At 44.2% G+C, this 20,632-nt stretch overlaps 1 protein-coding gene and 1 non-coding gene across 2 annotated transcripts; both read left to right on the forward strand.

Moving 5' to 3' along the window:
• The first annotated feature begins 230 nt into the window (after window positions 1–230).
• RIOX2 (ribosomal oxygenase 2) lies at window positions 231–20,313 on the forward strand. Its single transcript, XM_030455317.1, has 10 exons — window positions 231–255; window positions 5,569–6,004; window positions 7,381–7,500; window positions 8,664–8,792; window positions 11,300–11,403; window positions 15,879–15,981; window positions 16,617–16,782; window positions 17,291–17,379; window positions 18,622–18,732; window positions 20,057–20,313. Exons 2-10 carry the CDS (start codon window positions 5,573–5,575, stop codon window positions 20,216–20,218), a joined length of 1,416 nt encoding a protein of 471 aa, XP_030311177.1. The 5' UTR covers window positions 231–255; window positions 5,569–5,572; the 3' UTR covers window positions 20,219–20,313.
• On the forward strand, window positions 2,487–2,558 carry TRNAP-AGG. Its single transcript has one exon. It is a non-coding gene; the product is annotated as a tRNA-Pro (tRNA).
• Window positions 20,314–20,632: the final 319 nt, after the last annotated feature.

A 20,632-nucleotide genomic window follows, 5' to 3' on the forward strand; every position in this document is an offset into this window, starting at 1 on the left:
CACCCCCGCCTTCTTGGGGACGAGCCTCAGGCCCCCTCCGCCGCCAGCGACGCGGCCAGGTGCTTGGGGCGGCTCCCGGAAACATCTCTTCCCGTGACACCCAGCGCCTCAGCGCCAGCCTCCGGCTTCCACCTCAGGCTGCTCCGCTGTACGACCGCTTGGCTCCGAGCCCCCGGAGGCGCACCCCGCTCAGCTTCACCACCATTTCCTTCCCAGCCGCCTTCCGCCTCTCCCGGCCCCGCCCTGCCCGCCCGGGTGAGTGTGCGCCCGGAGAGCCCTGGGTGCTGTGGGGAGGGGGGAAGGAAGAGGCGGTGTGTGTGTTGGGGGGGTTGGAGGGTGATGGCGGCGGGAGGGATGGGGAACGGAGGGGTCCTGCCGGGCTCGGCGCCCCTCTGGGACGCAGGGAAAGGCGTCTGAGGGTGCGAGGCACCTTGTGGCAGGGCCGGGAGCCGGCGGCCTCCTGGCTGTCCCTGCCGGGAAGCTTGGGCACGGTCACTCTGCCTCATGGCAGGGCGGCTGGGTCCGTGGGGCTTGGATGTGGGGAAGGAGCGCGGGTTGCTGCCTGCCGCGGGAACGGGAGCGCAGTTTTCTGCGGGTTTTTTTCCCTCTGGAAAAAGTTTCTTAGTATTCTGGGGCGGCGTGGCTTCTTGAGTTGCGGTGGCCGCATGGTTCTTCCCCACTGCTTCATGGGGGAATTGGGTTCCCCTCTAGCTGCTGGGCCAGTTTAGGAGCCTGGACTCATGAACAGGTACAATTGGAGTGAGAGCTGACAGTACCGGTGTCATGTAACTTTCTGTCTGAAGCAGGAACAGGTCCATTATGGTGATGTGTTTTTTCTCGAGCCCTGTAGAGAAGAACTTGGGGTTATTGGGAGATGAAAAGCTGGGCATGAGCCAGCAGTGTGTGCTTGCAGCCCAGAAAGCGAACTGTATCCTGGGCTGCATCACAAGCCGTGCCATCAGGAGGTCAAGGGAGGTGATTCTCCCCTTCTACTTTGCACTCCTGAGACCCCACCTGGAGTTCTGTGTCCAGTTCTGCATCCCCCATAATATGAAGGGCATGGAGCTGTTGGTGCAAGTCCAGAGGAGAGCCATGAAGATGATCAGTGGGCTGGAGCACCTCTGTTAGGGGTACAGGCTGGGAGAGTTGGAGTTGTTCTGCCTGGAGAAGAGGAGGCTCCAAGGAGGCCACATTGCAGTGTTTCACTACTTAAAGGGGTTGAATTAGAAAGTCAGAGAGGGACTTTTTACCAGGGCCTGTAGTGACAGTGGTTTTAAACTGAAAGAGGGTAGATTTAGATTAGAGATGAGGAAGAAATTTTTTGTGATGAGAGTGGTGAGTCCCTGGAAGATGTTGCCATGGATGAGCAACAGTTGTGCATATCCCATCAATGGAAGTGTTCCATGTCAGGTTTGCTAGGTCTTTGAACAACCTGATCTAGTTGAAGACATCCCTGACCATGGCAGGTGGTTTGGACTAGATGACCTCTAAAAGGTCAATCCAAACCATTCCATGGTCCATTAGGTATTCACAATAACTACTGAAATGCTACAGAACAGCATGCTGTGTAAATGAAGCCGTGTTCTGTCAATAGTATGTACCTGAATTTAACTTTGTTAAATGCAATGTGAGTGAGCTGAGAGGTTGATGTGATGGACTTATGTCTAGAATTCAAAACCAGGCAGTTCAGGCTTGGTTGCATTTGTGGATGCCAGTTGTAGACCTTGGTGCCTGCCTGCAAGATCTTAAGGTGCTACTAGCAACTGGGGACTGATTTTCAGTCCTTTTTAAGCGTTCCCTTGCATAAGGGAGAGCTGTAGCTTGCTGCAGCCAGAAATGTCCATCTCAGGAAGGTGGTGGTAAGGATTCCCTCCTGCATGACTGCAGTGACTGTAGGTTACTGTTGCTGTAGAGGATGTTACAGGAACATATTCTGCCTGGGTGTTAGCAGAGCAATGAGGATGTCCTTTATAGGTGAACTTTGTACTGCCTGCAAATACCAAAACTGTAGTTTTAGGTTTCACGGAAGGGGTCTGTGTAAGTAAAACCATCTTAATAAACAAGAGCATATACTTTTTGTAGTAAAGCTGTCATTTTTACTTACTTAAAAATTAAGGCATCAGCATGCTCTAATTCCTTATGTATTTGCTTCACAGAGTCACTCAGACATGCACAGAGTCTGTTTGAGTTGGCCAGCTGAGACCTAGTAGGAAAGCTGCAGTGCTAGAGGGCTTGGGCTTGGCTCACTGTCAGAATACTTAACTCAGCTTCTCAGGCAGGCAGGCTTTTACTGCTGCCTGGTGCTCTGGGCTACTCTGGGGGATGAAATGCTGGTGCAAACTTTAAGGCAAGTAAGTCTGCACGTACGACGGTGTTACACCTAGCATACTTGATTTTTATCTGAACTTTCCTGAGAACTTGGTGACTAAACCGCTTGTGAAGTAACTTTTTTATTTTCACATAATGATATAGCAGTGAAATGTGGTGGCTCGTTGGTCTAGGGGTATGATTCTCGCTTAGGGTGCGAGAGGTCCCGGGTTCAAATCCCGGACGAGCCCAGTCCTTTTGCTCCCTGGTGAGGTTTGCAAGCAACACCAAGTTGGGTGGGGAAGTAGACACTCCAGAAGGGAAAGCCACCCGCCAGGGCAGACCTAGAGAGACTGGAAGAGCAGGCTAATAAGCACCATATGAAGTTTGGCATGGACAAGTGTAAGGTCTTGAACCTGGGAAAACATAGGGCATGGTCTTAAGTTGTGCCGGGGGAGGCTTAGGTTGGACATTAGAAATAATTTCTTTATGGAGAGGGTGATCAGACATTGGAATGGGCTGCCCAGGGAAGTAGTGGATTCTCCGTCCCTGAAGATATCTAAAAAGAGACTGGATGTGGCACTCAGTGCCATGGTCTGGGAACTGCAGCAGTAGTGGATCAAGGGTTGGACTTGATGATCTCTGAGGTCCCTTCCAACCCAGCCAATTCTATGATTCTATAATCCATGAGTGCAGAACAGACTGGAATCCACCTGGCTGGAGAGTAGCTCTGTGGAAAGGGACCTGGTGGACAACAAGCTGAAAATCAGTGAACAGTGTGGTGCTGCAGCAAAGAAAGCCAACAACATTCTGTTAATCATCAAGGGCATCACCAGCAGAGATTAAGAAGTCATCATCCCACTGTATTTGGTGATTATCAGGCCACACCTGCAAAACTGTTCAGCTCTTGTTCCTGCTATACAAAAAAGATGTGGATGGGCTGAAGAGGGTCCAGAGAAGGACCACAAAGATGATCAAAGAACTGGGAAGGCTGCCATATGAGGAAAGGCTGAGAGAATGGGGTTTGTTTGGCCTTGGGAAAAGAAGGCCAAGGGCATCCTGGTCTGTGTCAGGAGCAGTGTGGCCAGCAGGTCCAGGGAAGGGATTCTGCCCCTGTACTCAGCCCTGGTGAGGCCACAGCTTGAGTCCTGTGTCCAGTCCTGGGCCCCTCAGTTCAGGAAAGAGATTGAGGTGCTGGAGCAGGTCCAGAGAAGAGCAAGGAGGCTGTGAAGAGATCCAGCACAAGTCCTGTGAGGAAGGGCTGAGGGAGCTAGGGGTGTTCAGCCTGGAGAAGAGGAGGCTCTTTTCGGTCTCTTTTCCCAAGTAGCCACTAGTAAAACATGGACTTAAGCTCTGCCAGCTGCCCCTAAACCAGGGGACGTTTAGGTTGGATATTAGGAAGAAATTTTTTACAGAGAGGGTGATCAGGCATTGCAATGGGCTGCTCAGGGAAATAGTGGATTCTCTGTCCCTGAAGGTTTTTAAGAAGAAACTGATGTGGCACTCAGTGCCATGGTCCTGTAACCACAGTGGTAGTAGATCAAGGGTTGGACTTGATGATCTCAGAGGTCCTTTCCAACCTGGCTGTGGTTCTGTGAAGGCTCAGGAGAGACCTTAAGCATTGAGAGACCTTGCTGTGTTCCAGTACTTAAAGGGTGGTTACCAAGAAGATGGAGATTCACTTTTTACAAGGAATCGCATGGAAAATATGAGGGGGGTAATGAGTGCAAATTACTCCTGGAGAGATCCTGATTGGACATCAGAAGAAAATTCTTCACAGTAAGAACAGTCAGGCTTTGCAATAACCTCTCTAGGGAACTGGTAGATTCCCTAACACTGGACTCTTAAGACTCAGCTTGACAAGGCACTGGACCATTGCATCTAAACCTAGGAAGGTTCCTACATAGAAAGGTAGGACCAGACGTTCCTTGGGGTCCCTTCCAACTTGGCATTCTATCATTATCTGTGTGGAAAAACAAAGTGAATTACTTCCAACTTTAAAATTTTTTTAAGTGTCTGCACTTGGATGAAGGAATTATTTTAATTCTACATAAGCCACAAAGTTTGGCAGCTTTGCAGAAATGAAGGCAGACTCTTATAATTTTAGTTTTTGGTGTAATTGCCTGACAACAGAAAGGCCTAACAGTTTTCCCTCTCTTCTGCTAACCTGGCCTCATTCCAAGGTAGAGTATGGACACCCTGGTAGAGGCTGAGGTACAGGCTGCTGTCACATAGTGAGCATCACTGGATGCCTGGCCCTGCCACATAATTTGGCATAAAATTGTTCCCAGGGCCTGAGACCTCAAGCAGGTGCCCTCAATTCATGTTCCTAAAACCTTCACCTGCAGGGGAGTCTGCTCTGGCCTTTTGTGTTTCTTTGGAAGCTGCTGTGACCCTCCTGCCAGTTGAATCATCTTCACCCACTGGACCTGATTACTTATTCTTTTCCTCATAGCAATCTACTCTTTCATTTGGCCTCCCTCTTTCCATGCTCCGTTTCAGTCTGTTTTCTCTTCACTGTAGTCTTGGTGTCTGCTGTAGGACTGATGTCAGTGTTCCTTCACTGCAGCAGCTGCCTCCTCCAGAGGTCCTGCTAAAGCTTTACTCTGGTAACTGTATGTAGACGCTGGACTTATGATATGTGAGCCAGCTTGAAAGGAAAGCTTTTCTTAAACACAGACCATGCCATTCCCTATGTTTAACTGGTTGGATTCTGCACTTGAAATGTCATACATCCTCCTCTGGCTTTAAAGGTCTCTGGGAAATCTTCATTGTGGTATTCTTTTCCTAATGGTAGTGCATTTCAAGGAAGTGTAAAGAGGGTTTTGAATTTCTGACCCTGTTCCCTCTCTCTGTCCCCTTTGCATGTTGCCATTAAATCTCTTAAAGCTGACTTAGTTTTTTTTAATAATTTGCAGCTCTTGCTACAGAGGACCAGGCCATCACAGCTTCTTCATGTGGGTGGATTCCTGCATTCGTAAAGATGTGTTGTGTGGCCACTGGGTTTAATTGCATGGCTTTTCTTATGAACTCAGCTGAGGGTTTTGAGCAATGGGTCCCAGTAGAGTGTTTTATGGGTTGCTGAGTTTTTAGAGAGGATTAGAGGCCTGCAGTGGGCTTTCCTTTTTCTGCTGCTTGGAGCAGTTCCCAGCATACTCTGATACACCAGTAGAAAAGGCAAGAGGAGCTACTCTGGGCCCATGAGCTTTTGAGATTGTGTTACTGGTTGACTGTTTTGCTTCTCTCTCTTCTTGAACACAGGAACATGCCCAAGAAAGGAGGGAAGCATGCTGTAACAGGAAAAGAGATGCAGGTGCAGTGTAAACGACTGAAGGTGGAAACAGCCTTTTCTCCATCAGTCATGAATTTTGAGAGCCCAGACAGCCTCTTCAGAAGCTTGATCTCTCCCGTTGAACACGAGAAGTTCTTCAGGGAGTATTGGGAGCAAAAGCCACTGCTGGTTCGGAGAAATGATCCCCTGCTGGCTTCTTACTATCAGTCCCTGTTCCAGCTGTCAGATTTGAAGGGACTGTGTGGGCAGGGTCTATACTATGGTCGAGATATAAACATCTGCAGGTGTGTGAATGGAAAAAAGAAAGTTTTAAATAAAGAAGGCAAAGTGAACTACATGCAGCTGAAGAAGGATTTTGACCAGAAAAAGGCAACAATACAGTTTCATCAGCCTCAGAGATTTAAGGTTGTTTTATTGAATATAATTAATGCCTGTTTTTTTTTTTACTTTGCTTCAGTCTTACTAGACATAGCTTCATCTCTGCTGCCATTATATCCTGAAGAAGTAGCTGATAACAATGACCTCCTGAAATCTATATATGTACTGTATTAATTAAAACATGGTTTATACTTTTGCATTGCGCATCATATTTCAGTGTTCTACAGTAAGAATGTGATCCCTGCTATAATATTAAGCATTCCTTTTAAACAAATTGCTTTGTCATGTAAAAGTTTAGAAAAAAAACTTAAATGCATGAAATTGGTTATACATCTGTGCCTGTGGAAGTGATGCCTTCTGCCCCACTTTTTCCTTGTGGTGCTTTTGTACTGCTTTCCTTTAGTGGAGAGTAAGGTGTGAAACCATGTAAAATATTTCCAGAACACTCCAGCATTCTTGTAAATGGACTGGCTTTGAATTTCACCACAGAAGTGTTACACCACACTTTACCTGTGTGCACTCCTCCTTTCATTACTTCTGATGAGTTCAAAGTCATCCTGGAATAAGAATAAGGCAATGGTGTCTGCATAGTTGTATAAAGGAGTCAGGTGCTTAAAGGTACTTGGATTAGGTAGTCCTTTTTTTTCCCATGGTGTCAACACAATTTAATTGTGAAGTGGTCGGTAAGGACCCAAAAACACAAGTTGGGTCTCAAGTGTAGTGTCTCTGGCTGATCTCATTTGGAGTGTAGCTGTAATGGCCAGGGGCATCTGCAGATGAAGTTGAAATGTTGCATGGCTTATGCTGAAATGAGAGCTTGAGCTGGACCTACTTAAATTCTGGCTGAAGCTGCCCTTGCACAGCTCTGACAGTTGGCATCTTCTGACATGAGAGTCATCCTTTTGGTGCATCATCTGTCACGTGTTAGATGGGGATGATTCTGTTCTCGAATATTCCAAAACAACTTGAGTCAACTGGAAAAAGATCTCTGACTTTGTATGCTGTCTGATGCTAGCCAGTGCAATGCAAGTCCTGCAGGTGTTTGTTGTCTTAAGATGTTTGTGCTGTCTGTGGCGTGATGCATGGTTTATGTTCCTCTGTCTAGCCCTGTTTGTCTGTTTTTGCAACCTAAAAATGGCACAGGGAGGAGAAGAAACATCAATGCTGTGTCAAGAAACCAGATGTCTTGTCTTACTGATTACTGTCAGAGCAGGTCCCCTTTGCATCTGCAGTACCTGCTCTCAGCAGGACCACTCATACAGAGCATCTTTCCCAGCCTCTGGCTGCCTGTGGGAGGTGGGATCATTCACTATGAGAGCATCCTAAGCCATGGGGAGGCTGTGGGTTAGGAAGCAGCTTGGCTTGGCAGAGCTCTTGGGTAGTAACATGGTTTCTTTTTAAAGGAGGAGCTCTGGAAGATTCAGGAGAAGCTGGAGTGCTACTTCGGGTCTCTGGTGGGGTCGAATGTTTATATTACTCCCCAAGAGTCACAGGGCCTTCCCCCTCACTACGATGATGTTGAGGTAGGACAGCACAACCTTGTCTGTGAATCTCTGCGTGGGCTTTTGCTAGTGGCTGTGGCTACCTGGATGTGCACTTCCCTACTTTCTATCTCATAAAATGACTTACAGAAAAATGTTTTTTACATTGGAAACTTACAGTAATTTGTTGCAGGTGTTTGTTTACAGTGGTTTTTCCTGTATATTTTTACTGAAAAGGTAATATAATGTAAACTGTGCTTTCCTGATCTGGTAATTGCATTAGATGAAAAGAGAATTTGTTTTTCCATCTGCATTCTAGCAAATTTTTCATTTTCACTTCATTCAGACCCCCAAAACCTGGAACTCCTTCTTCCTTTGCTCCAAATACTTGTTCTTTTTTTTCAGTTGGACAGTGAAAACAGACTGGTTCTGCTGGTTCCTACTGTTCTTAAGTTAGTGGTGTGATGAAGTCCTGTGTCCAAATGCATTTTAAATTATCTTTCAAAAGGGACATTCAGATAGACACAGCATTAAAAAAAATTGGGCTATCTCACTTAAAAAACACCAAACCCAAAAAGCACCAAACCCTTACATGTGTTGTTTGGTTTTGGTTTTTTTTTCCCACTGAATACATCTGGAGTTTCACTTTCATTATGCTTGTTCAGCAGCCCCACAGCCTGCGTGTTGTGGTGTATGTCACCAAGTCCCAGCTCACAGAATTCCCTAGGTGTTTCTGATGCTCTCTGTGTCAGTGAATGGTGATAACACCTCTCTCACCTGGTATTTTGTCTTATCTGGGTGACAGACATTACTTTCAGGTTAGTTGTTTAGCACCTGTTCAAGTGACTGGAGAAAAAAGGGATTCCCAAACGCCCATCTCAGGAGAAAATACATCACACTTCTTAACTCTTTTCTGTTGTCTCTAGAGCCTAAAAGAATAATGCAAATGTAAATTTCAGCATTGTAGAACTCTGAAAATTAATGTGAGAAGAATTCTGTTTACCATGCTGAAGAGTAACGGAGAGCAGGGAAAGTGAAATCTCTTTCTAGTTATAAAAAGCAACCTGTGCCCCTTCTGTTTGCTTTCTATCCTTGATTTCTGGCTTGGTTCCACAGACTTTCCCAGTTAGAAGGTGGCATCGTTTCTGATCAGTTGGATGTGTGAGGGGCAGCAAGGCTTCCTTATGCTTTCTGGTCTTTTGCAGGTGTTTATCCTTCAGCTAGAAGGCGAGAAACACTGGCGACTCTATAAACCAACAGTGCCTTTAGCTCGGGAATATAATGTTGAATCAGAAGACAAGATTGGGAATCCCACACATGAATTCATATTAAAGGTATTGTAATTAAATTGCTTTACCTGGTCTGGGCTATGGTTGCCAGCAATGTAGTCATCTTTGAAAGGGTCCATTTCTTGAAGACAGTATTCTGAATGATTGTGGCTGTCAAATTGAGGGGAGGATTGGCTCTGCAGTAATTGTTTTTTATTTTCACAAACCTGAAAATCAGGTGTCTGGCTGTTTTTGTTATTTGGAAAAAAAAGAATTTCCTGAAGATTAAAGAATGCCCTTTGACAGCAGGACATCTGGTGCTTGTTTTATGTGCTTGTGCTTTTGAAGTGCGTTATAAATTCAGCAGGCAGGGCTGCTCTGTGTTAGAAGCCTCTTTAATTTCTCTGCCTTGAAGCCTATCATAGGGTCTTTCTCTGCAAGGTCTTTGCTCTTCCCAGTGTTCAGACCTGCCTTTGAGTGTAAGTAGTTTATGAATATTATGAAACATTGGATATGATCCTGACGTCACTAACGGTGTAGTTTGGCAGATGGTAATATTCAGCTGTCATGATGTATTGAGTGATGCAAACTCTAGTAAATTACCATTCTTTTTTATTTCTAGAACATTTTAAATATGAGTGAAGTGAAAATACTGGCTTCTGAAATGGGCTTAAATATGATCTAAAGTTTTAATTTATTTTTCTTTTGCTTGGTGTTCTTCACTTTCCATAACCCATTTCTTCCTAGTAGGCACTGTCAGATTTTGGTTATCTATCCAGAGCTGTCCCTGACAGGGATGCTGATGTTGTTTCTTTCAAGAACATTTTCTTTCTCCTTTTTTGCATTTCTGTTTGCTGTCTGTCATCCTTTAGAACAGTTGTTTGGGCAGATGTTTAGACAGTTTAGAACAAATGAACCTATTAGAAACTTACACCGGTGGTGTTGTCCCTTCCCACCAAAAACTGGTAGCTGACCAGTCACTGATAGAGTGAGGGCCATGCTGGTTTGTCTGTGGAGTCCCAAGCTGTAGCATGTTTTGATGACACTGCAGCAGGCTGTGGCCACATTTGTTTCTGATGTCAACCACAGGGATTATTTGATTGCTGGCTATCTAGTGTTATTCATGTATGATTTTTCCATTCAATTTGCTGGTACTTCTCCCTTGTCTGCCTTCCTTCCTCCAGTCTGGAAGTAAGAAGGCAGAAGTGATCAGATCTGTGTTGTCTCTTGTCAAGTGCTCTGTCCTGCCCCAAGCTGGGTGTCTGTCCACCTGGAGTCTGTGAAGTTTCTGGGTGTTTTAATTGATGAGTGGTGTACTTGCTGGCTCATGTGAATGATGTTGAAAAGTCATGCTTTGAAAAGTCATGATCCTGGCTTCTGAATGGCAGGCATGGGGTGTTACAGAACGAAGTAATCCCTTTTGCAGCAGACTACACCCTGGTAGATGTTTAGGGCTCTTGCCCTTCCCCTATGCAACTTGCCTTCTTTTGGTTTGTTTTTTTTTTTTCCTTCTCATTGGAGGTGTGAAGGATAGCAAATTAAGAGAAATAAAAATACTCCTAGCTGGTTAGTGTAGTCCTTACATTGGTAAGGCAGTTTATTAATGGCAGAGAGAGGTTTGCATCAGAACAAGTAGAGTGTACATAGCTGAGCCAGGATGCTTTGCAGATTGTTGTAAATAGATGAAGAGACATGATTTTGCCAAGCCATGTGAACCTTCATAATCTAATACAGACCTTTTGATTTTGTGAAAAATCAAGTATTATTCACTTGAAATGTATCTGTGTTAGACAGTTTGTTAGGGTCTTAGAAGTAGGGGATGTGACCAAATTAAGGGAAGAGAAAAATTAAAATGGAATCAAATTTCTTCATTGTTGCTTTATGCACTTTCTCTTTGACTGCGTTGTTGAACAATGTAGATGTTTGTAGGAGAAACAATAAGCAAACTGATTTTTTTTATTCTTGGAGGGAATTTAATGTGCTTTGTACATCTCTCTTACCCTGGTTTTCCTTGTCATGGTGGAGATTTACTTTAGATACATGTGAAGACAGGCAGGAGGAAGGTTGTACTTATTTTTAAGTGTTTTAACTGAAAATACTGGGAAAAAAAGAGTATTTTAACAGTTTACCATCTTTATAGACTATTTGGCTTTTCTTGTGGAATATTGGCCTTTTCTTTTGATGTGACCTGATCAAATTCACATTGCACTGTGCTTATCTGCCAGCCCTCTGTATTGACAGCAGATTCATCTCAGCTGCTTCTTTGTCCCCTTTATGCTCCTGAGTTGGAGTGTACACGTTCTGTCATGTTAAAAGCTTGCTCCAGACAGTTGCATAACAAATATGGACAGTAAGATGGCAAGTTGAAGGTATTGGACTTCTAGCTTAGAGTCCTTATGGAAGCACTGACTGAATGCTATTAGAGTGTACAGGGAAGGATCTCTCTATTTGGGAGTTATAAAAATATATATGTTGTCAGTCTGTTTTCTCAGAGAGTATTTTCTCTATTTTGACAACAGGGTTTGACTATACTAGGTGCCCTAATATATCAATTCTCTTTCATTTTCTTGCAGCCAGGTGACTTACTGTACTTCCCAAGAGGGACTATTCACCAAGCTGACACTCCTCTTGGAATCTCCTATTCTACACACGTGACCATCAGTACTTACCAAAACAAGTAATTATTTAAGTAATTATTTTTTGCTTTTTCTTTTAGTATATCTTTTCTTAAAATATTTTTTCTCTGCCACATGTCTGTGAATAATACAGACCTGAAACTGGTGTTTCAAAGAAATGATGTCCTGTTTCTTAAAAATAACCACCTTGTAATGGAGCTCTGCTTTGTTCTTTTCTGTGTTCATTCTGTTTAGCCCTTTTGTAGTTTGTTTGTCTGTGAGTGATATAGGAACAGGGCATGTCTCCTCCCCAGAGATGTGGTGGCATGGAATATATGTAGGTACACCACTACTACACGTGTTCCTGGCCTGCATCAGGAACAGTGTGGCCAGCAGGTCCAAAGAAGTGATTCTGCCCCTGTACTCAGCCCTGGTGAGGCCACAGCTCGAGTCCTGTGTCCAGTTCTGGGCCCCTCAGTTCAGGAAGGAGATTGAGGTGCTGGAGTGGGTCCAAAGGAGGGCAACCAGGTTGGTGAAGGGACTCCAGCACAGACCCTATGAGGAGAGGCTGAGGGAGCTGGGGCTGTTCAGCATAGAGAAGAGGAGGCTCAGGGGAGACCTCATCGCTCTCTACAACTCCTTGAAAGGAGGGTGTAGCCAGGGGGGGGTTGGTCTCTTCTCACAGGCAACTGTCAGCAAGACAAGAGGACATGGTCTCAAGTTGTGCCGGGGGAGGTTTAGGTTGGATATTAGAAAGAATTTCTTTACAGAGAGGGTGATCAGGCATTGGAATGGGCTGCCCAGGGAAGTAGTGGATCCACTCCTGGAGATATTTAAAAAGAGACTGGGTGTGGCACTCAGTGCCATGGGCTGGTAACTGCAGCAGTAGTGGATCAAGGGTTGGACTCGATGATCTCTGAGGTCCCTTCCAACCCAGCCAATTCTATGATTCTATGATTCTATGTACTGCTTTTAACAGAATTTAAGGTAGTGTTCACAGAATCATTCAGGTTGGAAAAGACCCTCACGATCATACATTGAGTCCAACCATTAGCCTACCACACTCTACCAAGTCCAGTGGTTTAACCATGTTCCCAAGAACCACATCTACACATCTTGAATCACTATCCCTGAGGGTGTTTAAAACCAGTTCCCTGGACAGCCCATTCCAGTGTTTAATTACGCTTTCAATGAAGAAGTTTCTTCTAATCTAAACCTGCCCTGGAGCAGCCTCAGTCTATTTCCTCTTGTCCTGTTGCTTGTTACTAGGGGGAAGAGAGTACACCTCCACCTCACTACAACCTCCTACTCTTCTGGGGGGCTTTCTCCCCTCAGCCTCCTCTTCTTCAGGCTGAACAACCCCAGCTCCCTCAGATACTCTTTATAAGGTTTGCATTTTAGTCCCTCCACCAGTCCTTGTCCTTCTCGTAGTGAGGGGCCCGAAACTGAGAGTAGCACTTGAGGTGTGGCCTCCCTGGTGCTGAGGACAGGGGGACAATCACTTCCCAGTCCTGCTGGTCACACTATTTCAGATAAGCCAGGATGCTGTTGACCTGGGCCACATGGGCACACTGCTGCATGTTCAGCTGGCTGTCAGTCAGCATCCTCAGCTCCTTTCCTGCTGGGCAGCTTTCCAGCCACTCTGCCCAAGCCTGTAGCATTGCCTGGGGTTGTCGTGGCTCACATGCAGGACCTGACAGTAGGCTCTGTTGAATCTCATGAAATTGACCTCAGCCTGTCCAGGTCCCTCTGTAGAGCCTCCCTACCCTTCAGCAGATCATCACTCCCTCCCAGCTTAGTATCTTCTGCAGACTTATTGGGGGTGCACTCAATCCCCTCATCCAGGTCATTGATAAAGATAATAAAGATATTAAAGAGAACTGGCCCCAGCACTGAGCCCAGGGGGTTGGATTTAACTCCACGCACTAAAACTCTTTGGGCCCATCCAACCAGCTTTTTTACCCAGAGAAGTGTACACCTATCTAGGCCATATACAGCCAGATTTTCCAGGAGAATGCTGTGGGAAACAGTGTCAAGAGCTTTACTAAAATCCAGGTAAATGACATTCACAGCCTTTTCTTCATCCACCAAACAGATCATTTTGTTGTAGAAGGAGATTAGGGTTCATCAAGCAGGATCTGTCTTTCATGAACACATGCCAACTGGGCCTGATTGCCTGGTTGTTCCACACATGCTTTATAAAGGCACTGAAGATGGAAGGGTAGGGATAAAAATTACTGCTGCTTACATAGCAAGTTTTGGGGTTTGGAGGAAGGAGGGGAGCAAGACCATTGTTTGAAGCAGCCTGTTTACCAGGTTTTCATGCAGCAAGCTTGATTGCTATTTAATTGGTTATTTTATTATTTACCAACTGTTATATTTACTGTGGAAGATAATGTTACAGTGCAGGCTCACTGTTGTGTTTAAAACATGTCTCACCAGTGGCTGAAGTTTCTGTTCATTTCATATCCCAGATAAAGAGTCATGAGCTATTCCTTTCATCATGTTTTCTCATGCATTTGAAAGTCACCCACACCTATTCTGACAGACTTGCTGCAAATTCTTCCCTCTCAAATATTTTCTACTTATCTGTGTATTTCATCTCCCACCCTGCACAAGCAAGTCAGATTTCCTTTGACACACATCTGATTGTTGTGCCCACTGAAACACGGTCATCACACAGGAAAATGCTGCTGTCACCAATGTAGCCTCTCAGGTGTTGGGTTTGAATTAATTGGCCTGAATTAGTAATTGGGAAGGATTTCTGTTACCCACAAAACAGGGCAGAACAAGTTTGGGCATATTGTAGATGGCTGTAAGATGAATCTCTAACCACCAGCTGTACCATCCTGGAAGCCTGGGATGTCAGTACTAATGGTAAGACTTAATGTGGCCAGCCCTCCATGCTGGAGAGAGGGTTAAGATAAAGTCACTCAAAGGTGTGAGTCTTCATAAAAGTTGGCTGCAGCTGATTTTAATTTACTCTCATGTTCCAGTCTTTTTTTCAGAAGGAAAAAAACCCAACCTGTTTTCCGTAAGCAGTGACTACTGTTGCAGAGTGCTTGACTTCATGTTTAGGAGGCAATACTAGTGCTGAGCCACTTTAGCAAATTTGAGGACACATTCAGGATGATCAGTAGTGAGGGGTCTCCAAAGAGATGTTCTGCTCCTCCTTCCTTCCACTGCCTTTTTTTGTCCCATTGCTTCGTTGGCCTGGCCCTTCTCACACCCCTTGTTTAGTGAACTGATCAGACAGAAGAGTGACACTGCAATAGGTGGGTGTTTGGTTTGATGGTAGAGGCTGGGCTGCAGTGACATTTTACAGACCAATGTGCAGAAGTCTTGAATGCAGAAGGGCCTGCCCATCTTTATCCTTACAGAATTACTGGTCAAGCAATGCAGGGCAGACAAGAATTTGGTTCCTTATAGCAGGGTTGCTGGAGACCTGAGAGGCTTACATAGAGCCAATGCCATTTCTCTGTGACAGCAGAAACCAAATTCCAGTCCAGTGGGTTACTCAAGAAATAGTGCTGGCTGAGCTTGTGTCAGAATGGGGTGAGAAAAAAGGGCAATCTTGAAGAGTGCTGGTTTTCTGAGGATAAAAAGTGGTGTCATCATCCATTAAGGTTACTGGTAATGAAGTATAAGAGTCTGTACCTGCTTTCAGCAAACTGAGGTACAGTAAACAACAATCCTGATACAGGCTGGTATTTTTGTTTGGCTTGTAGTCCAAAATGTGGTCTGGAAACATTTCCTTGGAAAATTGAAAAGGGCTTCTTGAAAATAAGTAGTCCTTATTATGGAGGATGTTTTGGATTCCTTGTGACCACTTGGAAACAGCACATGCAAAAAGAGCTGGGAGGGGAGGAAGGTGCTGGTGGAAGTGGCACTTTCAGGGATTTTTAGGCACCAAGACAAAAGGGACTCCACTGTGTGCTGGAGGATGGTTCCTTTGGGCCAGATCTTAGCAGGCATAGAAGTGTGTGTGTGAGTTCATTATCAGCCTGGCAGTTCAGAAAAGCAATGAGTAGCTGAAGATAGTTGCTGGCAGATGGAGGTTTTGGCAAGAGAAGGGAAACAGTAAGAAGTGTAAGATATCTAATTTTCTTTATGGGCCAGCATCCTTCCTTCACTGTGTAGCAGACAGTGGAACACTTGACTGGAGACAATAAAAAGGAATGTAAATGAGACTATAAAAAGGAATACTTTTTTTTTTTTCCTATGTCTAGAGATCAGTGCTGAAAATATGGAGTGCTGAAGGGAAATCCACTAGTAAATCCACTAGCACCTGAATCAGAAGAAACTGGACTCTTCTCATACCAGTTCCTTCCCTCTGTACAAGTGCCACTGATTGAAGGGGACTCACATGCAGTTGAGGGGAGAATGAGCTATTTATTGCATGAGACTACAGAGACTGGAAGAAAGGAGATTTGGAATTGGAGCTCTTAAGTTTCCAGTGCTTGCCATCAGTTAAGATACCTACTTTATTTCAGTGCAACTATTTTAATAATTCCTTTTTTTTCTTCCTTTCTTTCAGCTCTTGGGGAGATTTCTTGCTGGATACAATTCCTGGCCTTGTGTTTGATGCTGCAAAAGAAGATGTGGCACTGCGGAGGAGCATTCCAAGGCAACTGCTTATGGTAAGTGGGTGGGACTAAGTCACTAATAGTATATCCAGCTGAAACTTGAGCAGAGGCAAGCATGGATGTTCTTGATTGGCTCTGAAAGTTCAGTGCAATGGCAGTATCTGGTCTAGAAGCATAACTGCTTATTTTGAAGACTTCGGGGTGACTCTTCTAAGCTTTGCTCCATCTGACACATTGCGCTGCCTTTCTTTCATAGCAGTTTCCTTGTGTGACTTGTTTCCTTGTAAAAGTAATGGCATTTCCTTTGGATCTGTCAGGAATAGGTCGTGTCAAGGCCTAGTTTTTGCATCTTTCAAAGTTAATAAAAGTTAGTAACACTGTAAATTGCTTCGTGAACTCTTTAGGGTAGTCCAGTTGTGTTGCTGATCAGCTCATCAGTGTGCAGAAGGAACAAGTGTCTCAACTATACTTGCAAGTCCTTTAGCATTGCAGGTAGCATTAGTTGTGGTGCTTGAACAGATCCTAGGGAACGTGTATAAAGAAACAAAGTCTGTTGTTTTGGGAGTAAACATTATTTCCCTTCGCAAAGAAAAGAGGAGTGTTCAGATTTTCACTGTGCTACTACACCTCCTTCTTTTTAGGCTATTTATCTTAAATTCACGTGAGAGCAATGCTTTGTTAATATTTAGCAGGTGGATATAGCTGAATCGACAAAAAACTTGAGTAGCCTTTTAAGAAGGCTTGCAGACCGTCTGGAAAACACCAAAGAACTGAGATCATCTGACATGAAGAAGGATTTCATTATGAATCGGTTGCCACCTTGCTTTGGATGCGACTCTGATCCTTTGACTCCAGGTAGATTTTGAAGTTACCACCCATTCCTGTGGCTGATGCCAGGGTAGAGCTGTTGCTGACTCTGGCTTTTAGGACTTTGGTATTTTACAGTAGGCAAAGATTATAGTCTAGCAACAGCATCATCTTGTGCTAGGCTCTTCGTGTCTGTCTGCAAACCTTAGTTAATTCCTTGCGTCTAGTGGGAAGAGGTGACACATCTCTTAGAGTGAAATGAAGGTCATGCTAGACTGCAACTGGCAGCTTTAATAAGCTGCTATGGCCTGATAATGTTTAGTGGGCAGAATTTCTCCTTCTGCTCTCGTTTGCTATTACAGATACTTGTAAACTGTAAAGGTGAAAGAATAAAAAAGATCTCCGTCTACCTCCTCTCCCCACGTGTGGGAACATGTGGGTGTTGAAACGGTGTTAACAAAGCATCAAGCCACAAGAGAGTGGGTAGTGCAGACAGCTCAGTTTCCACTGTTTGCCTGGTTTCCTTCCTTTCTAATGGAGAATTTCTTTTCCTCAGGTGGGAAATTGCCAAAAATAGATAGCAAAATCAGACTGCAGTTTAGAGATCATGCTATCATTACAGTGGAACCAGATCAAGATAATTCTGTAAGTACAATGGAGCCACCCTCCATATGCTTGGGGTGGGAGTACAGAGGGAGTGCAAGGTATCTGAGCTGTTGCTCTTGACTGGTCTGAAAGGGTCATGCAGTTGTAGTTGGTTGGATCCTGCATCCCGTTAGGCTCTGATAGGAGATCAAGGCATTGTTGTGAAGCAGTTATATGGCATGTTCTTGTCTTCTTGAAAAAGAGCTACAGAATTTAATTTATTCCATGAGTCTGCATGGTAGGTCTGTGGCTTTTTCTGAGTTTAGATGGGATAGGTGATTATTACAGCTTCTAAATGGTCTCTATTGCTCTTGATATTGGATTTTTATTTATTCCTTGTAATTGAGAGCATGAGTAAGTTATAAAAATACAGTGCCTCAAGGCAAGTTCTCCTGGTTGCGTCTGCTGCTGATTGTGGCTGCGTTAGCCTTCACCTTATCTTTTCTCCTAAGTAGGTGCCAGTGGCACTACTAAGTTGTTCCACAAAACAGATACTGGCATCTTGGATTATGTTGTGTTCAGACTGCTTGTTATCTATGAAGGTTTCTTTAGTACAATATTGTAGAAGGGCTTTTATTTTCTTAATTTAAAAAAAAAAAGGGGGGAGGGGGATGGACTATCTTGTATGATTCCCCCCCCCCCTCCAGAAGTAAAATGTTTCCCTTCAGGAAAAACATACCAGAATTTTCTGATTTTTCTTGTGGTTTTTTTGGTTTGGTTTGGTTTTGTGTTCATATTGCCTTGAGACTGCATGAGTTTTGGAAACAGTTTTGCAGTTTTTTGCCACCTTGCATTCTGACATCATACAGATAAATCCTGATTGACAGCACACATGCAAGACAGATTTTTGTGTCCATAAACTCGGTGTGAGATCTGCCTGCAGACCTATGAATTGGTTTGCACAGCTTTGATCAAGGGGTGATCACAGGATTTTAAAGAGACAGATTGATGTCAGGATGGAACTTGAGGCACACTCTTTCATTACGACCTTCTAGGAGGTGCACCTTACATGGCACGTTTTCTATATAGCATCAGTGCTGTGAGTCTAGTAGAGGCCATATTAAGATAGAAGACCTTTAAAGATGTTTTGGAGTCTCCCTTATTTCTGTAGTAGGTGGTTGTTGGAAGCTCATTTAGGAAGGTGACTTGCTTGCACTTAATTCTCCAGAATTAAGAAGGTAACATTCTCACTTGAGATAAAGCCAGGCCACACGTAACTGGGTTCTTCCTGCTTTCTTTTAGGATGAAGTTCGCAGAGACATGGTCTATGTTTATCATTCTTTAAAGAACAGGAGAGAGTCTCACATGATGGGGACAGAAGATGATACTGCCAGCGAGGCAGGCACATCACAGGTTTGCTCCCATTTACACACACAAATGCACAACTGAAGCTACACTGCTGCTTTGGGTTTTGCTGAATTAGAAGAGTGACTGAGACAGTAGCAAGGTTCTGGTGTTTCTCCTCAGCACCTGAAGCATTTCTGTCCTGGCCCTGAGCCCTCATCATGCAGATGAGCAGAGGCTGCAACACAAGGGCAGTTAACAGTAGAACTCAGTAATGTAATTTCATGCTTAATTGTTTGAGATGTCAGCAGGATTTCTTGCATGTGCCTGATGTCCCAGCTAGCAAAGTACTGGAGTGGCCAGACATGACTTTTGCTTCTGTGTCCTTCAGCACATCCCATATTGAGGCTGCTGGCTGTGCTGGAACAGTCAGCACTGTGCCTCATGTGCCACATTTACACCACTTTGAACCATGTTAAATTCTGTATCCACTGGAACTTACCAGAAGATAAAGGTGTTCATTTTAGGGTGGGATGGGTCAGCATCAGGAGTAAAGAGTTAGGTCTTTTCCTGAAATGGAAGGAGGGAGCTTTTTATATTGTTAATAAATACGCCTGCAGATGGTTCTTCTCTACTCTCACTTAGGGTATGTACTACGTACTTTCCTTTGACTCATAAATGAAGAATGGTTCTTAGCACTGATAGTCATTTTATGGTAGTAAGAAAGATGCCCTGTCTTAGGTCTATGACTTGCAACACTTGAATTCAGGTCTGCATAAATACAGCATAGCAGGAGAGCAGAACACAGCCTGTTGCTATCTCAGTGATTACAGCAGGCTGTTTGCTTGCCAGTTACTTAGCTTTTAATCTCCTCAGTGTGCTACAGCAGAGAATGTGGGCAGTGGAGGTCATACACTGGCACCTGTACAGTATATGCAAATCCCAGACTATACTTCCTGTAAAGTGTCCAGACGTGGTAATGGAGATGCTCTGTGGTTCTTGTCAAACAACTATGCCTGAGGACATAGTTGCCAGGTGGACAAACTTACATGACCTTCCAAAAAAACCAAAAACAAAACAAAAAAAAAGTAATAATGGGTAAAGTTAGGCAGGAGTGTGAAAACCACACAAGAAAACCATGTACCTTAAGCCTCCCTACCTCATAAAATGTGTAAGAACACGTAAGAGAGTTTGGTTATTGAGTTTTTCTATTATGAAAAGTGTCAGAATGATATGGCATCTTTTGGCAGACGTGCTCAAAAATACCAGAGTGGTGTAGGAAAGGAGCACATACCTGCTGATCAGTGGCTGTAGCCTCACACACTATTGTGTAATAAGGTACACTGCATTAGCTAAAGATTTTTATTTTACTTATGGGTTTTTTTTTCCCCAGCAGACTCATGGACTCAGGTTTCCTTTGTCACACTTGGATGCACTGAAGCAGATTTGGAGTTGCAGCACGGTTAATGTTAAAGAGCTTAACCTTACCTCAGATGAAGAGAAAGAAAACCTTGCTGTGTCACTATGGACTGAATGTCTAATTGAAGTTATTTGATGCTTTTGTGAATTAGCTGCTCCTGTAAGTAGTACTTCTGCCCATTAAGAATCCCGTGACAGAAAGAGTTATTAAATTACTTTTTTATCCATCCAGCCTTTGGTTTGTTTTGCTGTCTATATATTGCAGTACGTTGTTACATGTTGCTACTTTCTGGTACCAAACCTTACTTTCCTTTCCTTAGCTTTGGGAAAATGGTCATCAAGACAACCCATGGTAAGCTGCCCCCTGTCCAATAAGCCACATCCATGTGTGGATGGATCAAGTCATGAGCCCACCAGTGCTGTGATACCCTCTTTCCTCTAGACACATATTATATGTGCCTTGGTGTGGAAGACATCTAAAGGGTATACATGGAGCAGGCTCCATGGGGGCAAAACCAGTAACTGCTTTTTTTTTTTTCTTTTTTCATTT

The sequence above is a fragment of the Calypte anna genome, chromosome 1 (genome assembly GCF_003957555.1).
Source record: "Calypte anna isolate BGI_N300 chromosome 1, bCalAnn1_v1.p, whole genome shotgun sequence".
NCBI lineage: Eukaryota > Metazoa > Chordata > Aves > Apodiformes > Trochilidae > Calypte > Calypte anna.

Coding starts and splice junctions, on each gene's coding strand:
- RIOX2 (XM_030455317.1), top strand. CDS start 5,573: ATGCCCAAGAAAGGAGGGAAGCATGCTGTAACAGGAAAAGAGATGCAG. Junction 7,501..8,663: donor CTCACTACGATGATGTTGAG/GTAGGACAGCAC, acceptor GGTCTTTTGCAG/GTGTTTATCCTTCAGCTAGA. Junction 16,783..17,290: donor CTCTGATCCTTTGACTCCAG/GTAGATTTTGAA, acceptor TCTTTTCCTCAG/GTGGGAAATTGCCAAAAATA.